This window comes from Cucurbita maxima, unplaced genomic scaffold (assembly GCF_002738345.1).
Source record: "Cucurbita maxima cultivar Rimu unplaced genomic scaffold, Cmax_1.0 Cma_Scf00004, whole genome shotgun sequence".
In the NCBI taxonomy this organism is placed as follows: Eukaryota; Viridiplantae; Streptophyta; class Magnoliopsida; order Cucurbitales; family Cucurbitaceae; genus Cucurbita; species Cucurbita maxima.
The window spans coordinates 4,190,846-4,207,031 of record NW_019272020.1 but is presented as its reverse complement, the minus strand read 5'-3'; the positions used below and the strand labels follow the sequence as shown (position 1 = coordinate 4,207,031).

The 16,186-nt window shown below is 35.7% G+C and overlaps 5 protein-coding genes across 7 annotated transcripts in view; 2 read left to right on the top strand and 3 right to left on the bottom strand.

The window, feature by feature from the left end:
* The first annotated feature begins 84 nt into the window (after nucleotides 1-84).
* Nucleotides 85-3,840, top strand: LOC111478824 (fumarylacetoacetase-like). The gene is made up of 14 exons (XM_023123310.1): nucleotides 85-346; nucleotides 714-792; nucleotides 1,003-1,061; nucleotides 1,145-1,269; nucleotides 1,363-1,437; nucleotides 1,830-1,905; nucleotides 2,030-2,129; nucleotides 2,204-2,263; nucleotides 2,454-2,524; nucleotides 2,642-2,704; nucleotides 2,936-3,000; nucleotides 3,282-3,378; nucleotides 3,519-3,647; nucleotides 3,740-3,840. Exons 1-14 carry the CDS (start codon nucleotides 143-145, stop codon nucleotides 3,800-3,802), a joined length of 1,266 nt encoding a protein of 421 aa, XP_022979078.1. The 5' UTR covers nucleotides 85-142; the 3' UTR covers nucleotides 3,803-3,840.
* A 110-nt stretch (nucleotides 3,841-3,950) lies between these two features.
* Nucleotides 3,951-5,757, bottom strand: LOC111478825 (rho GDP-dissociation inhibitor 1-like). Of its 3 annotated transcripts, none has more exons than XM_023123312.1 (6): nucleotides 5,304-5,757; nucleotides 4,972-5,273; nucleotides 4,819-4,885; nucleotides 4,516-4,734; nucleotides 4,299-4,423; nucleotides 3,951-4,204 (listed from the first exon to the last, which is right to left on the bottom strand). In XM_023123312.1, exons 2-6 carry the CDS (start codon nucleotides 5,185-5,187, stop codon nucleotides 4,127-4,129), a joined length of 705 nt encoding a protein of 234 aa, XP_022979080.1. In that variant the 5' UTR covers nucleotides 5,188-5,273; nucleotides 5,304-5,757; the 3' UTR covers nucleotides 3,951-4,126. The 3 variants fall into 3 exon arrangements, with proteins under 3 accessions (XP_022979080.1, XP_022979081.1, XP_022979079.1); XM_023123313.1 differs by having other exon boundaries at nucleotides 4,972-5,354; nucleotides 5,468-5,757; XM_023123311.1 differs by having other exon boundaries at nucleotides 4,972-5,757.
* A 599-nt stretch (nucleotides 5,758-6,356) lies between these two features.
* LOC111478850 lies at nucleotides 6,357-8,501 on the bottom strand. The gene is made up of 3 exons (XM_023123350.1): nucleotides 8,158-8,501; nucleotides 6,864-7,082; nucleotides 6,357-6,765 (listed from the first exon to the last, which is right to left on the bottom strand). The coding sequence occupies exons 1-3, from the start codon at nucleotides 8,347-8,349 to the stop codon at nucleotides 6,544-6,546; spliced, it is 633 nt and encodes a 210-aa protein (XP_022979118.1). The 5' UTR covers nucleotides 8,350-8,501; the 3' UTR covers nucleotides 6,357-6,543.
* Nucleotides 8,502-12,765: 4,264 nt separating this feature from the next.
* LOC111478851 (major latex allergen Hev b 5-like) lies at nucleotides 12,766-13,786 on the top strand. Its single transcript, XM_023123351.1, has 2 exons — nucleotides 12,766-12,901; nucleotides 13,130-13,786. Exons 1-2 carry the CDS (start codon nucleotides 12,887-12,889, stop codon nucleotides 13,577-13,579), a joined length of 465 nt encoding a protein of 154 aa, XP_022979119.1. The 5' UTR covers nucleotides 12,766-12,886; the 3' UTR covers nucleotides 13,580-13,786.
* A 427-nt stretch (nucleotides 13,787-14,213) lies between these two features.
* The window catches only part of LOC111478848 (E3 ubiquitin-protein ligase UPL5-like), a 7,306-nt gene continuing 5,333 nt past the window's right edge, over nucleotides 14,214-16,186 (bottom strand). Inside the window, exons 2-3 of the mRNA XM_023123347.1 lie at nucleotides 14,931-15,520; nucleotides 14,214-14,721 (exon numbers count right to left, since the gene is read on the bottom strand). Coding sequence (XP_022979115.1) covers nucleotides 14,458-14,721; nucleotides 14,931-15,520 — 854 coding nt within the window. The 3' untranslated portion in view covers nucleotides 14,214-14,457. The remainder of the gene's footprint in view (nucleotides 14,722-14,930; nucleotides 15,521-16,186) is intronic.

Below are 16,186 nucleotides of genomic sequence, written 5' to 3'. Positions count from 1 at the left end.
AAATAATGAGCTTAAAGAAGAATTTTTTTATTAATTTTATTGGCATTGTATCCCGCGTTCTATAAATAGAGTTGCAGTCCTCACTCTGTTCCGTCTCTTTCTGTTTTCTCTGTCTCGCGCTAAAATCACTGATATCAGGGACATGGCACTGAAGTCTTTCATCGAAGTTCAACCGGATTCTCACTTCTCCATTCAGAATCTCCCCTACGGCGTATTCAAGACTGCACCTGATTCGGTTCAGCGACCTTGTGTGGCTATTGGTGAGTACCTGTTGAACCTCGCTGAGATCGCCGCCGCAGGCCTTTTCGACGGTTCTCTCCTCAAGAACTCCGACTGTTTTGACCAGGTATGTTAAAGGTAAACGGCTTAATAGCGATCTTTAATGTGCGTTATTTACCCCCGCCGGTTTGTCGTTCTTGAGGATGTAAATTTGATAAAAGACATCGGGATCATGACTACAATCTGTAGTTGTATTTTTTCTTGAAATGCGGATTGATGGAAATTCATCGATCAACTAAGTAATAAGTCTACGGTAGAGGTCGATGCGTAATTGTGTATGTTAAATTACTCGTGTCGTAAATGTGTATGTTCAAGTATTTGTTGAAATGCCGGTTGATGGAATTTTTTACTGCGTCATTCTTTCCTATTCTCTTTTTGTGTCCCCTGGAAAGATTAGCAATCAAGAGGCCTGATCTTTTTAAATTTCGGCGTAGCCTAATCTAAACAAGTTTCTGTCTCTGGGACGGCCTGCTTGGAAGGAAGCTCGTGCGACGCTTCAAAAACTGTTATCATGTATGCTTACTATAACTTTTATAATCAAGTTCTTGAGTCAATATGAGTGCAAATTTCCCAAGAAAATTAAAATTATATTGGTAGGATGAAGTATAAAAATTCAAGGTTTTATTATTTGCATGCTCATTGTTTCTTCCCTGGTAGATAAGTTTCACGTGCATTAACATTCTTATCAAATCAATGGAAAGAACTGGTTTTCTTTTGGTGCAGCTACTGAACCAGCCTTGCGTGACAATGAAGCTTTAAGGTCGAGGTCATTTATTCAACTGGTATTGCTATGCAAAAGTCAGAATGTTCAACTTCCTTCCACATCTCTTATCATCTAATGTCAATAAGATGTCTACGTTTTCAGAGAAAAGTTGCAATGGTTGTTCCTGTGGCCATTCAGGACTACACGGACTTCTTTTCGTCTATGCATCTTCCAGACAATTGCAGAGCTGCATCTTGTGGATCTCCAAACAAAATTCTTCCCAATCGGTTTGTGGATACAAAATGTGTAGCAATTAAACCCTTCGAAGTCTCTTTTCTTTTTAAGTTCTGAAAGTTGAAAACCCTAAGTTCTATATATAGGTTCCACCTTCCAATTGCATATCATGGACGTGCATCATCTATTGTCATCTCAGGGACAGACATTGTTCGACCTCGGTATGGTTTTTTCTTTTTCTTTTTCCTTCTGAGTTTTCCCTTCTTTTGATCGGTAGTTTTTTAGTATCAGAGTAAAGAAAATGTAAAATGAGATAGAACGAAATAAAGGTGCTTAGCTATATGCCAATCTTTTGCCAACCATTCTCTGAAAACTTGACTGGGGATTTCAATATGATGGTATTGGATGTCATCCATTTCAATTTTAATAGGCTTATTTATCTTACTGTCATGATTTGTGCTTGCACATTTCCTTTATAAGTTTAACGGGCACTCGTACACTCTTGGTTATTGCTGTTTTAATTCTATGCTCCCATTCTTTCTAGCAAATGGGTTCATTCTTGAAGTAGCTGGCTGTTATCTTAGGATTTTTCTCATGTATTTACCTTCTTCAGAGGCCAGAGCGCTCCAATCGTAAACTCTCCACCACACTTTGGTCCTTCCGCCAAGATGGACTTTGAGCTGGAAATGGTGAGAATCCTGAACTCAGATGCGCATGCAGATTTTTAACAAAATTTTGGTTATGTTATAGTCATGTTATGTTGTTCTACTTCTTTATGGGTATAATTTTGACATCTGACACTAAATGTTACAGGCTGCTGTTGTTGGTACTGGAAATGAGTTGGGAAAGCCTGTAGATATAAATAAAGCAGAAGATCATATTTTTGGCCTGGTGCTGATGAATGATTGGAGTGGTAAGAATGCTGTGCTAATTTTAAAATTTCTGCTTGCATGCTTGGTCAATGTCGGATACTTCGTCTTTTCACAGCCAGAGACATTCAGGGATGGGAATCTGTTCCTCTAGGGCCCTTTCTTGGGAAGAGTTTCGGTAAGTACAAACATTTTCCTTTTTTCTTCTCGTCTTTTATTCTAGGAGCTTGAGGTAGAACTTATACCATTGCATTTACTGGCTAGAGATTGTAGTTTGCGTAACTTTTGTTAGAACTCTTAACTCGCTATCTCTCTGTTAATGTTTTCAGGGACCTTACTCCTGTTTTCCTACATGATGTTTGTTTTAGGTACTACAATATCCCCATGGATTGTTACACTAGAAGCCTTAGAGCCTTTCAAATGTGATTCTCCAATACAGGTACAACCAGACCATATCATCCCTTTTCTTTTTCTTTTCGTTCTTTTACTTTTCTAAAAAAAATAGTAACGCCAATACAGCTCGAACAAGTTAAATGATTTGTGCCTTTTGTTGTAGGACCCACCTCCATTGCCATATCTAGCCGAAAAGACATCCCAGAACTATGACATCTCAATGGAGGTACTCAATTTAGCTTATATAAATCCATTATACAGCATTGTAGCTCATGTTTTTTTTTTTTTTTTTTTTTCCTTTTACTAAATTCTTGCTTAGTACACCTTTTTATAAAATCCAGTATTTTGTTTTTCTCTCTTGCCATTTTATTTGTCTCATGCAAAATTTATCAGGCTCTTAGCAACAGAGTGTAGTTTCTTGCTTGACATAGTGATGAATATATCTGCCTATTGCCAGGTTCTACTTCGGCCAGTTGGCCAACAAGATACACAAGTGCTAACAAGAACTAATTCTAAGCATTTGTAAGGAGGCACTACAACTCTTTCCATGTATTATTTAAATCCTGTGATGGCCATTCCTTTCCCTCCTTCCTAAACCGTGGATCAGTAGATCTTTCATATGCTAAAAACCAGGTGCCAGTGCCAGTCACCTTTAACATGTTTCATGTCCAGCAGTTCATTAACTCTTTTCACATTGTAATTATCATGGATTTTTACTTTCTCAGTTGTCCACTTTCCATTAAGCAAGTTTTCTGTGGTGCTTCTCTATCTTTCCTCGATTTACTCCCTCTCGCAATGTGTAGGTATTGGACGCTGCCTCAACTGTTTGCACACCATACTATCAATGGCTGCAACTTGCAGCCAGGTGATCTCCTGGGGACTGGCATCCTAAGTGGACCTGTATGACTTCTACTCAAGATTCGTTTTGCAGTTTTGTGCAATTCCATGAGGGTGTGTGTGTGTGTGTATGTGTGTTTTCCCCTTAAATAAAATGGTCTCAAAATTTTGAAGTCGTGTTCCTCGCTTTGATTTGGACACAGGAACAAGAATCTTTTTCCTGCTTGCTGGAGTTAACATGGAGTGGACAAAAGCCAATGGTGTTATCACATGGGATATCTCGTATGTTTCTAGAAGATGGAGATGAAATCATTATTACCGGTCAATGCAAGGTTTTTCGTTTTTTCATCATATTTGTCTTCTTATCATATTGAAATGTTAGTATATTCAATTTGAGAAATTGAAATGTTCAATTTTATTGCAGGGAAATGGATACACTGTTGGGTTCGGGACATGCGCCGGAATGATTGTTCCTTCGCCTCCTTAAGAAGCTGGATATGCTTTGCTCTTGTAATAAAATCCGTATAAGCTGTAAGCAACTGGAAAACAACCTGATGTTGTTCATCGTTAAATAAATGTGTACTTGATTGATCATGCAAACCTTTCCGTTCTTAGTTGCCTTTGAGAAAAAGAGAAGAGAAAAGGGTTGAGGCCATCAGTCTCATTGCACGTACATGAAAGAATGAAGAGACAAAAGAAAGAGAGTACATGAAATATTTGGACACTGAAACCAAATTTATGCGGTTCAAAGGAGACATTGATCAAATGCTGCAAAACCAATCATTAAGAGAGAGAATCAATCCTGTTGCTTCTAAGATGAATGCCAATCTTTCTTGATATCAAATGTGTACTTGATTTCCAGGTAGCACTTGTTGTCATCATCAACAAACTGCAAGCAAGCCCACAAACAAACAAACAAACTTCTCATCCATTTAAGGACTAAAACAGCCATTTTTTGAGACTAAAACACAAAGTTGAATTACCTTGGTTTTGGCCGAATATGATCCTCGAGCAAAAATGCCAGATGGGGTTGTATCTTCTGGGATTTCGTGGGTGTAAGGTTCTTCCTGAGGACTGAAAGTTCCCAGCATTTCTTTTGAGCTATCGACTGTTTTGTTGAGATTTTAAACACCAAAAATGGCTGAGTCTTTGATGAAAGAGATGATAGAGAGAAACAAAGAAGATATGTATCTAATCTACCTTTGACACCAGTTTTCCAGACTGTGTTGGCGTATTTGAGACCTGCAACAATGTTATTGCTAACTTTGAAGGTGAAGATCAAGCTGTAACGGCTGCCTTCTTTCAATGTAAACCATGGCCCTTTTGGATTCCCACTCTCAGGAACTTGTAGAACAATGTCTGCCCTTCCTGGGCTTCTAATCGCTAGGCTAAGAATCTTCACCTCTGGTTCCAAAGTTTCTGTTTTTTTTTTTTAGCATTAGTTTACGATATGATGGTTGACTGTATAACTGAAAGCTAATAAGAAACGGTTTACAGAATTACCTCCAACAGCTGAAATATCCACACTCCCTAGAAGCTGTTCCTTCCACCTCCTCAGGCTCTCGTCGTCCTAAGAGAAACCATTTTGGAAGCATTAGAAATTGAGCATGAAAAGAATTGATTCGACCCAGAAAAGGAGAATGAAAAAAATGGAACCTTATCTTTCTCAAACTGTTGTTTCAGCGTACACTGAGGACCCAACTCAATCTTCCTTCCGTCTTCATCTTCATCATCCTCTGCTGCTGCTGCTGCTGCACACATAAAACCCTCACTTCTTTTTCTACTTTCATCCCAACCTTCATATTCTTCAACTCCAACTATTTTCTTTGTCTCAGGACAACCATTTCCGTCTTCATTGTTGTCAAGACCCATTTCGCTTCAATGCCCGGAGAAGTCAAAAGATCATCCACTATATGGTTTGAGGACAAAGAAGAAGAAAAAAAAACGACCCAATTGGTGGACAAAAGACCAGAGAGATGAGGGAAAATAGACAAAAGAAGCTAAGAAAATGAAATGGAGAAACCCACACAAGGATAGGCCTGGGAAATTAGAAAGAAAAAGAAAGGGATGAATGAAACGTGAAGAGAAATGGTCGTCTGGTGATGCTAAAAATAACAAATGCGAGTATGGGGAGATCGTGCAGGTCACTTACGGGTCACAGGGGATTCCAGGGTGTTTCTTTTGTAAAAGAAACCAAATTCAGCTCATCGAAGAAGAAGAAGAAGAAGAAGAAGATGATGATGATGAAATGAGTGGAACAATTTGACCTCGTCTTCCGGAGAAGATTCCTTCAAATCATTGGTTTTCATTGGAAATACAATCTTCATGTTCTTATATCTTCTGCTTTTCTTTCTGAAATTTACGATTTCTTGACTCTTATCTCAACACCTAAAACCTTAAAACCGATTACTCATTCCAGGCTTAGCTGGTTCTTCACTTTTTTTTTTTTTTTCTTTTGAGAAATTCTTCAATTTCATCCATTTCAACGAGTGGTGGAACCTAAACCGTACCTTTAATAAATTTTGCAATTAATTGGGTAGTTCATCAGTTTTAGGATCCTTTCGGATCGTCCATTGAAAGAGGTGAACTAAGCATTCCTTGTCTTTCAAGATCTGTCTGTTTGAGAGCAAAATGAAACATTTGAGAGTAAAATGAAACATTTCAGAGTAAAATGAAACATTTCAGAGTAAAATGAAACATTTCTTGTGGAAACCTCTTCTAGATGCGTTTTAAAACTATGAAGCTAACAAGTATACATTACAGGCTAAAACGGACAGTATCTAAAATTGACAATATCGGCAGTGGTAGGGTTGTTACAAATGCTATTAGAGTCAAACGTCGAGCGATTTGTCAATGAGGATGCTAGTCCCCAAGGGAGTAGATTGTGAGATCTCACATCAGTTCAAGAAGAGGAACGAACCATTCTTTCTAAGGGTGTAGAAACCTCTTCGTAAGATTGACAATTAATACCCGGGCTGTTATCCGTAAACAACTAAACTAAACATGTATGATTATATAAAGAAATGAAAATTATAACAAGGTTTAAAGAGTAATTATGTAGCTCAAATCTTTCTCTTTTGGGGTTGTTTTTTATGAAGGGAACAAACTCAAACATCCAGTTTGAAAGGATTAACTCTAAAGATTCAAAGGTATCAACATAAAAAAGAAAAACTAAATCTAGGAGCCAAACATTTTTCCATGAAGATCAAAAGTAACTGGGAAGAAAGATCAATCGTTCCTCCATTTCCTTGCAACTCTGTCTTTAGCAGAGACATGGCCCGAGACGTCTTCGTTTGAAATCTCGTCAAACTCAGCATCATTATTTGAAGGGTTCTTTCTCAAAAATTTTGAAGTAACCAAAGTCAATCCATTTCTTGTTCCTCGCAAAGCATACAGCAATGGGTTGATAATAACAGCAAGCAACATTCCACCTTTCGCAACTATGAGATACTTTTATTGGAAATTTGCACCAGGGGGATGAGAGATTAGTTAGATTGCAACCAAACGATTATAGCCAGAATCTTAGATAAGTTAAGGAAAGTACTCACCATGACAATTATACCTAAAACAGCAAGACTAGTCTGTTGTGCTTCGGACCAGAATTGGTCATCGGACCAACCGAACCACCCGCCTGATCCGAACCAACCTCCTCGTCCACCACCTCCGTCACCAGCCATCTCCTCTCTTTTCTTTATTTCATTGTTCCATTTCTCAAATTCATTTTTCTTTCCCCCAAGTGCACTTTCTAATGCCTTCCTTGCTTGTTCCTGCTATCAACAAAGAGAAGGCTAATTTTGAGCAAGATTTTCTTTTGTTCCAACTCCCAAACACACTTTGTTGGGCCCAATAATGAAGAATAATGCACTGCAAGTTTGTGAATGGATAGTCATTGATGATTCCCATGGACAATAAAATATGGGATAGAAGAATGCTTCCAGAAAATAATTGAAACAGATAGAAACAAGTTGAAGTCCTCTCTCAAACAGGATTAGAACAATTCATACTTCAATTTTTCAGCAGCCAGTCATCTAGATTTGTTGGCCCTTTTATTTTTTCTCTTTGGACGAAATTTATATAGCAAAAGCAGACATATACAATTGGAAGGCCAACAATAGGGATTCTTAGGAGTCACGAACCTCCATCCACTTTGAGCATAAGCTCTCGTAGCTTTACTTTTGGTTTCCTCAAAAGGCCTCGTATCAAATACTAATGGAGATGTATTTCTTAAACTCAGGATCAATCCTTAATTAACTAATGTGGGACGCCCTCCCAACAATCCTCAACCGGGATAATATAACCACAATTCTTCCTGACATTACATAGATCATAAAACCATCAAAATCCCCCCTCCCACAACCAAAATACATCAGAAAATTTACAGGTTTCTTCATAGAAAAGCTTATCTTTATGGTCTTCTAAGTTGAAGAATTCAAGTATAAGAAGATTAGTATCCACTAAAGTTTTCTAATAAATGTACAAATAGCTAGCAATACCGAGCAAAGCTATCCAACCAGTGCTCATCACTTGATGCTTGTTAAGGAATAATGAGTATTAAATTCCAACTCCAAATCATCCCCATCTCCCATCCTACCTCTGAACTAATTACCCAAACAGTGTTCTATCGGTTTCTCAAAATTTCCCCCAAAAAGTAAGCAACAGAATTCAAACCCACTGCACAAAGTTTCGCCACTCATTTCTCTTTCAAAAGAAGCTAAGCCGGCAATATCAATCCCAGGAGAAAATAACTATGTTCTTGACAACGAACACAACAGAAAAAAGAACAAGCTACAAATTCTAACCAGGGCAAGGTTGAAACAAATAAATAAAAGAAATATCCAGCACCTCCCTTCGATTATCGGAGAAAAGGCAAGAGAATCTGCTGTTGCACTTGAGCTTGGACTGTAAAAGCGCCCATTCGTGCGTTGCGTTTCGAGGGCGGAATAACGGTAGGCCGGAGCGAGTTAGGTCATCGGAAATGGAGGTCGATAGAGCGAGACTTCGAGTTGGAGGGATTAAATTGAGAACCTGAAGCATTGTTATAGCATCTCCCGGCCGATAAACCCCGGCCTCTGCACTTCGACTGTGATGGGCAGAGTGAGAGAAGCGACACGAGCGCTGGCCTTAGCCACTGGGTTTTGGGTATTTTTTTTGCACTCAGAGGGATAACTTTACGGTAACATATTAATGAAATAAGCTATGAATTTTTTTTTCTTTTATTTATAATTATTACATACTAATGAAATATGATCCTATGAGTTTTTTTTTCTTTTATTTCTGAATTATTACCCTATAAGTTTTTCTTCTTAATAATTATTAATATACTTTTTATTTATTTATAACTATTATATATAATATGAAAATGAATTATTTGTTCTTATAAATAATAATAATTATTATTAGTTTTCAATAATAGTTTCTATATTTCAATTGTAGGAAAATATTTATGAAAGATATTGATGTGGATTCAATTTTTTGAGAAATTTGTAAAAATTAAGAAAAAAAAAGTATATTTATATCAATAATAAGTATTTACCATTTTTAACGGCTTAGAATATTTATTATTGTATTATTATCGTATTAATGATATTTTATTGTTTATTTTATATGTTTACTAATTTTTCTTATAATATAATAGAAATGTCATTCACTTTCTATATCAATATCAAACATATAAATTTATAAAAATATAGATGATCTAAATTAATATTTAATATTTAATATTAAAAAAAACTAGTTGATAATACATTTTGAATATGAATAGAGATATAAATGTAAAAGAAAAAATATAGATCTAATGGGCTTTTATATAGTTTATAATGGGCCTCATACAATATAGTTGGGCTGGGCCTTGGTACACTAAATTACAAGTAATCGTGTCATTTTCCTACAATGAAAAGTAATTTAAGATAATATAAGGTATGTTTATGAATGATTATCGGTAAATAATATGTCAATAAATTAATCAAAATATTATAAGAACAAGTAAGAATATGTCATATCCAATATAGTTTCTAATAATAAAAATTAATTCACGTATAGTTGGATGAATTAACGCAAATTATATTTTTTTAAATGATTTAATATTCTCTTGTGTCCGTCATTAAATAAAAAAAATATTATCACATTAAAATTAAGCATAAAAAAACATATTAAAAAGTAAGATATTGATTAATGGTAATCTTCGTTGTTAAAGACTTCTCACACAAATTAATTACACACAAAATTGTAATAAAAATAAACTACGCATATAAACGTGGTGGCACGTGGCAGCAACCACATAATGATCTGTGTTTCCTTTTCCAAGTTGGACTCTCCTTTTGCCAACCTGGTCTGACGTGTTTACCTGCCACCGATTACTATTTATCATTTTAAAATTATATGTACTAATACCTTCGTAAGTTAATTTTTATGGTAATTAATTTTAACGAAAATATTTGACACAGTAAATGTTTGGCAGTAAATTGGAGGGGTAATTGTCCCCTTATTTTTATATACAGGTAAATTATTGTGTATGGCAAAAACATTACTAAATTAAAAAAAAGGTATATTTCTCTCATTTTCTTTATTTGAATTTAAAAAATATAAAATTACGAATATTCAATTTTAATGAAAATAATTTTATCATTTAAATGAATTAACTTGGGATATAAATGTGGGGACAAACATTTTAATAAATTAAAAAAAATGGTACTACACCACATGACTTAAGGCACGACTACATTAACATAATTTGGAGAATAATTAAGGTTTTTAATTATTTATTTCCACTAATAATGGGCCCCACAATCAAAAAGAGCCTCTGGAGGGTGGCCCCACGTCATCAACGCCTACGTGCAACCTAATCCCCTACATCCACTCATATTGTAATCCATCATCGGCATCTAATTTCAAAGTCGGTATACTTCATTTTATTTATTAATTTGCAAATTTTATTATATTATTTAAGAGTTTTTAATTTTACTTCAAATACAAGTTTGAAAGGGTCTTATTCAAATCTAGAAATCTACTTTATTAAATATTTTCGAAATAAGTTTATAATTTTTTCAATTAATTTGTAATTTAATAAAAAATATTTATAATATTTAAAATCAATTATAAATATAAAAAATTTATCATCCTTCACAAGTTTTCTTTTTCTTATGTTTTGAATGAGGCAGGACTTATCTCACATATCTCTTGTTAAAAATATTTTAAATTAAATTAAATATAATAATTTATTTATAAAAAGATTGTTTTATCCTTAAATTTTTAAATAATAATAATAAATCTACGAGCTTTAAGTAATTTATTTATATAATTAAATAGTTAAAGTTTTTGAGATCGTTCATAGGATTGGTTAATTAAATTTAAATTTTTTAATAAGTCCATAAAATTACAATTGTGAACATAAAATCAAAAGCTTTTTCAATATTAAAAATCTAAATAAATACAAGAAAGAAATTAGATAATAAACTTGTGCAACTTTAAAAAAGAAACAAAACGCCAGAGAAGTATGTCGTTCCATGCTAGGAATCTACACGTGGCCAAAGATAATTGGAGGTAATAAGCGGCAGTACGTTAGTGGGTCCCATGGAAAAGGAGATCATACACCGTCCAGCTGTCATCAATCAATCTTTTCGATATTATAATAATAATAAAAAGGAGGCAAGGCCAATGCATGATGGCACGCATTTTCAGTTGACCACTTGCCTTAATTCCAAATTGCTAAAATGTATTGAGATCCACCCTCTAATTCCCTCTATATTATTTTACCGTCCCCAATTTTCACCTTTTTCCCAATTCCACCCCGGATGAGTTTCTTATTTACTCAAAATGCCCTTGTTAATCCCGACGATAATTCACAATTATTTTTAGATTGGAAGAGTATAGAAGCACATAAATAGCCCTTTTATTTTATTTTTTGTAATATTGATGAATATTTAATTGATTTAATTGATTAATATAAATCGTTTAAAAAGGCAGGATATAAGTAATGATGAATTTGCATTGGATCTGATATTTAGAAGCTTAATTTGGTGTAATATTCTAAAAAAAAACTTTGAAATTTTAAATTTTGTGTTTTCTATGGTTCTAAAAATTTGAACCCTTCAAATAAATAATTAATTTAGTATTGAAAATTAATAACATAAAAACTAAGAGTTCATGATTGTATTTTAATTATTTTACTTTGTATCATATTTAATATATAAGTAAAATTAACGGATAAAATTACAGCGCATCATAAATTACCGACGTGGATTATTAATAAAGGTTAAAAAATTTGTTGGGGTTCGATATATATAATATTTTATTTATCTTCTTTTGGTTTTGTTAAGTTGACGAGATTAGTAAGATATGACGTGGCAAATTAAATGGCGGGTTTGTGGAGGTGGGGCCGGGGTCACGAGCGTCCAACCTGGAAAGCAATTGAGGAGGGCCCACCCAAAAGCAAAGGGCGGTTACGACCCTAAAAGGCGAAATCGCAAGGGACTGAATTCATGAAACCCAAACGGTGCCACGCCAGCAAGGTTCAGTGTCATGGGGTCCATCTCTGATGTTCATTCAACGGTCAATATCGTATTTGGTGGGCCCGGGGCCCACATAAGCCACCGGCCTACCCTCTCCTTTCCTATTTTTTGCCTCGTCAGCGACCACATCAATCACACACATCCATTATTTATTTCCTTTTCTATTCATCAACCTAATTAAATATCATTTATTATTTCAATATTTTCTTTTCAAACAAACTCCAACTTGCATGCTATGAGAAAATGGAAAAAAAAAATAATTTAAAACTCTTAAAAAATATATATTATCGACTAAAATGTTAAATATTTAAATCTTTCCATTTAAATATTATTGAACCAAGAACGGTATCTATTCAAATCTACCATTGTCAGATATTATTCTCTTTAGGCTTCCATTTCCCGTTGAAGTATTAAAATGTCTATGTTAGGGAGAGATTTCCATTCCATTGAGGAATGTTTCGTTCCTCTCTCCCGACTAATGTCGAATCTCACAATTCACACCCCTTGTGAGCCCAACGTCCTCATTGGCACACTGTCTGGTGCTTGACTCTATTGAGGGTGTAGAAACCTTTCTCTAACAGAAGCGTTTTAAGACCTTGAGAGGAAGTTCGAAAAGAAAAGCACAAAGAGGAGAATATCTATCAGCAGTGGACTTGAACGGTTACAAAAGCATGTTAGATAAATACGGGGTATGGTTCGGGCAAATACATTTTAGATAAATACGATACTTATATATTACTAAATGTGTATTATTGAGTGTTTTGAAAGGAAAATAAGTAGAGGTAGACAAAATTAATGTGATTCCAAAGAATGTCAGGTAAATGAGGTGGCAAAATAAGTAAGGATTATTTGGAGTCCTCATGGCTATTTTCCACTTTTCCCCAACCTCATTATATTTTATTGTAATTCACCATTTTTCATACACCTATATAAACCCTCTCTCTGCTGCTTCTTTCCATCAACTTGCTCTCTTGCCTCTCTCTCTCTCTCTCTCTCAGTATTTTAGTTTCTTCTAAGCTTAATCTCTTCTTCACTTCCCTGTTGCTTCCTCTTCCCTTTCCCAAATGGCCACCATTGAGGTAATTTCAAGCTTTTATACCTTTCTCTCATGGCTTTAAGATCTTTTTTTTTTTGTTTTTCTTTTGATATTCTAACAATGGCTGTATGAGTGTGATCATGTTGTTACAGATTTAATGATCTGTGGGTATTGGATCACATTCTCATATGAATATGATCATTGAACGCTGTTTTAACATATTGAGTTTGAATGGCAATCCATAATGAATTGTGCGATCTGGGTGTGGCAGGTTGAATCAGCCCCCGTTGTATTGCCAGAGCCTGAGGCAGCTCCAGTGGTCCAAGCTGAGGAGAAAGTTGCAGAGGAGGCAGTAAGTGAAGCAGCCCCTGCAGAAGAGCCAAAGGAGGAGGAAGCTGCCTCTGAAGCTGTTGAGACAGAGGAACCAGCACCGGTTGCAACCGAACCCGAGGTCGAAACCAAGGAAGTTGTGGTAGAGGAGGCAGCCGAGGCAGTGGAGGCAGAGCCTGCAGCTGCTGCTGCTGCTGCTGCTTCCGAGCCCGAAGCAGCGGCCGAGGCGGAAGAGAAGAAGGAAGAGACCAAAGAGGAAACAGAAGAACCAGTGGTAGAGAAAAAAGAAGAAGAAGAACCTCAGGAAGTGAAGGCTGAAGAGACTGTTGAAGAGAGCTCAGAAGAAGCAGCAGCACCAGCTGAGGAAGAGAAGCCAAAGGAAGAGGAATAAGGAGACGAGCAATGGAGAAGGGTGGGCTTAAAAGTTAGTTTTATTTGGTGTCTCAGTGTTTGTTTTATGAATTAAAACACAGAGTTGGAATTTAAGGTTGCAAATATGGGATATGAAGCTCAGTCCCAGAAGAGTCGTTTCATTTCATAGCTGTGTGGTTGGGATATGTTGTTCTCTAGCTTTGAATAAAATCATATTTAAATCTTATTTGGTGTTCTAAATTATCCTTCCCTCACAACATAACATAGTTTCCTTTGTTTCTTTCCTCTTTTATTCAACGACCAATCTAAATACACTTCAAATTGGTCAAACATTCATTCAACTCAACATATATAAATTAAATCAATGCTTACTAAACTAAATACTGGAAATTTAAAGATTTCTATTAAGGGACGGGTTTCTTAGACATAAACCTAAAATTCTAACCCTAAGGACCAAACTTGTTATCAAATTTCTCTTTGTCGAAAACATAAATTGTTGTGTGAGATCCTATATTGATTGGAGAGGAGAAGGAAACATTTCTTATAAAGGTGTGAAAACCTCTCTCTAGTAGACGTGTTTTATAATCGTGAGGCTGAAGATGATACGTAATAGATCAAAGCAAACAATACACGGAGTTCCTCAACCCAAAGAGTCAGTGCAGAAAGAACATTTTCCTTTTTCTATAGCATAGTTTTGAACATTGACAAAAGCAGAAATGACACTCTATTAACAGGACGACATCGAACAGTTAAAACGGAGTTAGATTCACAGAACACAAGTATGACATTTGTATCTATGGATTCTGTACAAGGCAAAAACAAAAATATGTGCAGACAGCAGTATACCATAAATGTACTGGGACTGGAAGTCTGGAACACGAGCAAGCAAAAGGGGGGTTACCATGTACCAAAGCTACATCCAATGTGCTCTTGAGTGATAATTTCGAGGCATCTTTTCATGATCGACTCGGAGGGATAAGGAGGGAAACACAACCGGAAAAAGCATGTATGAGAAGAGGGAAGATGATCGTATGGCGATGAAGACTTGTAAATGTACAGCTTTGAAGCCAAGCCATTGAAACCCTGGATTGGAAGGTATTTCACTGAGGTCCAGAAGAACAGAAGATTAACCCTCTGCTCCGGTGTCATTGCAGACACAATCTGCCATGAAAAGTAGAACTCATCATTAATTATCCATCAAAGTTTCATTTACTAGCTGCATATAAATGCAAGATGATACATTAATGCAAAAGCTTAAAAGGAATGTGATATGCAAACCAATTATGAAGTTGTGAAAAGGAACAGCAAGCAAACCGTGCAAAACACTGAAGATAAAGCTGCTACTAAAAACTAATTCTAGAAATGCATACCTTCCAGAACCAGGATATCTGAGGATCAGTTTCTTTGTAGCCACTGTATTCAGTGTGCGCCTTCCAATCTTCAACAGAGATTTGACTTTCACTCCCATATAGCATCCAATCAAGATCTTCAAGCTCTAGGCTTTGGAAAAAGCATTTGTGTGATCGTTTATCAGCAAGTACATCAGTAAAACCATTTGCAAAATATGATATCTGCTTAGAGACAGATTTCATGAAGCGGTTCTCAATGAGAAGCTGAACATATTCCTTACGATTCTTACTATTGACAACCACGTCTTTGCCTCCAGGACAAAGATCCACAACTTCTCTCGTCCCTAGCTCCTCGAAATCACTAGCAAATGTAAGTCCTAAAACATCTGAATCAACAAGCTCAGCGTCCATATCAAGAATCTGCTTACAGCTACCGTACAAGTATGGATCAGCATCTCGTATATCTTCCAAGGAGATGCACATTCCAGCCAATTGCAAGAAAAAAACACGATCAAAGACAACACCAACTTGCACATTATGCATCAAAGCTAGTGCAATAACTCGGCCAGAAAAACTGAAATAACTGAGATGCATAGGGTCCACCTTTGAAACTGCAACATGTGATCATACATGTAAAGATATGAATAATTTGCGACTAACATTTGCATCACACACGATTTATAAACAGCAACATAACTGAGTAAGGCACACTGCACTTGAGGATCTTAAAATCTCAGATGAGAATATGAATGCTAGTTCCCACATACTTCAGCCTTAAAAATTACTTCCCACATACTTTATATTGTTGCATTAAAAGAGTTGCTCTTAATTCTTATACAGTTCAGATTAGTAATTAATAAAAAATAGCTTTAAACTTCATATTCTTCAATTCTACTGGTAAATTACAAACTTCATTATGACAGGGAACAACAGATACTATCCAAGAACAGAGCAGTTAAGTGGACAAGAGGCACTATCCAATAACAAAGCAGTTAAGTGGGGGTGGTAGAGCAGATCTTGAATCTGTCGATTTCCTTTTTTAGTAAAGAAGCGAGCTTTCATTGAGAAAAAAATGAAATAATACAAGGCACACAAAAAAATCAAGCCCACAAAAAAGTCCACCTAATGGAAGGAGCTCCAACCTAAAAAATAACTACAAAAACTTTCATGGACGACACCTACAGAGAAACATGTTTTTTTAATAAGAGACAACTTCATTGATGTTTGAAATTTTCAAAAGGGATGTTATCCATGTTGTTTAAAAAAAAGGGGGGGGG

What these genes read in the sequence shown, in the direction of transcription:
- LOC111478824 (XM_023123310.1), top strand. Translation starts at nt 143, where the DNA reads ATGGCACTGAAGTCTTTCATCGAAGTTCAACCGGATTCTCACTTCTCC. An exon ending in TGGACTTTGAGCTGGAAATG is followed by an intron (nt 1,906 to 2,029) that starts GTGAGAATCCTG and finishes TAAATGTTACAG; the next exon opens with GCTGCTGTTGTTGGTACTGG. An exon ending in GCTGATGAATGATTGGAGTG is followed by an intron (nt 2,130 to 2,203) that starts GTAAGAATGCTG and finishes GTCTTTTCACAG; the next exon opens with CCAGAGACATTCAGGGATGG.
- LOC111478825 (XM_023123311.1), bottom strand. Translation starts at nt 5,187, where the DNA reads ATGGGTCTTGACAACAATGAAGACGGAAATGGTTGTCCTGAGACAAAG. An exon ending in AACAGTTTGAGAAAGATAAG is followed by an intron (nt 4,886 to 4,971) that starts GTTCCATTTTTT and finishes GGTTTCTCTTAG; the next exon opens with GACGACGAGAGCCTGAGGAG. An exon ending in GGATATTTCAGCTGTTGGAG is followed by an intron (nt 4,735 to 4,818) that starts GTAATTCTGTAA and finishes AAAAAAAAACAG; the next exon opens with AAACTTTGGAACCAGAGGTG.
- LOC111478850 (XM_023123350.1), bottom strand. Translation starts at nt 8,349, where the DNA reads ATGCTTCAGGTTCTCAATTTAATCCCTCCAACTCGAAGTCTCGCTCTA. An exon ending in TCTCCGATAATCGAAGGGAG is followed by an intron (nt 7,083 to 8,157) that starts GTGCTGGATATT and finishes TGTTGATAGCAG; the next exon opens with GAACAAGCAAGGAAGGCATT. An exon ending in TTTTAGGTATAATTGTCATG is followed by an intron (nt 6,766 to 6,863) that starts GTGAGTACTTTC and finishes TTCCAATAAAAG; the next exon opens with TATCTCATAGTTGCGAAAGG.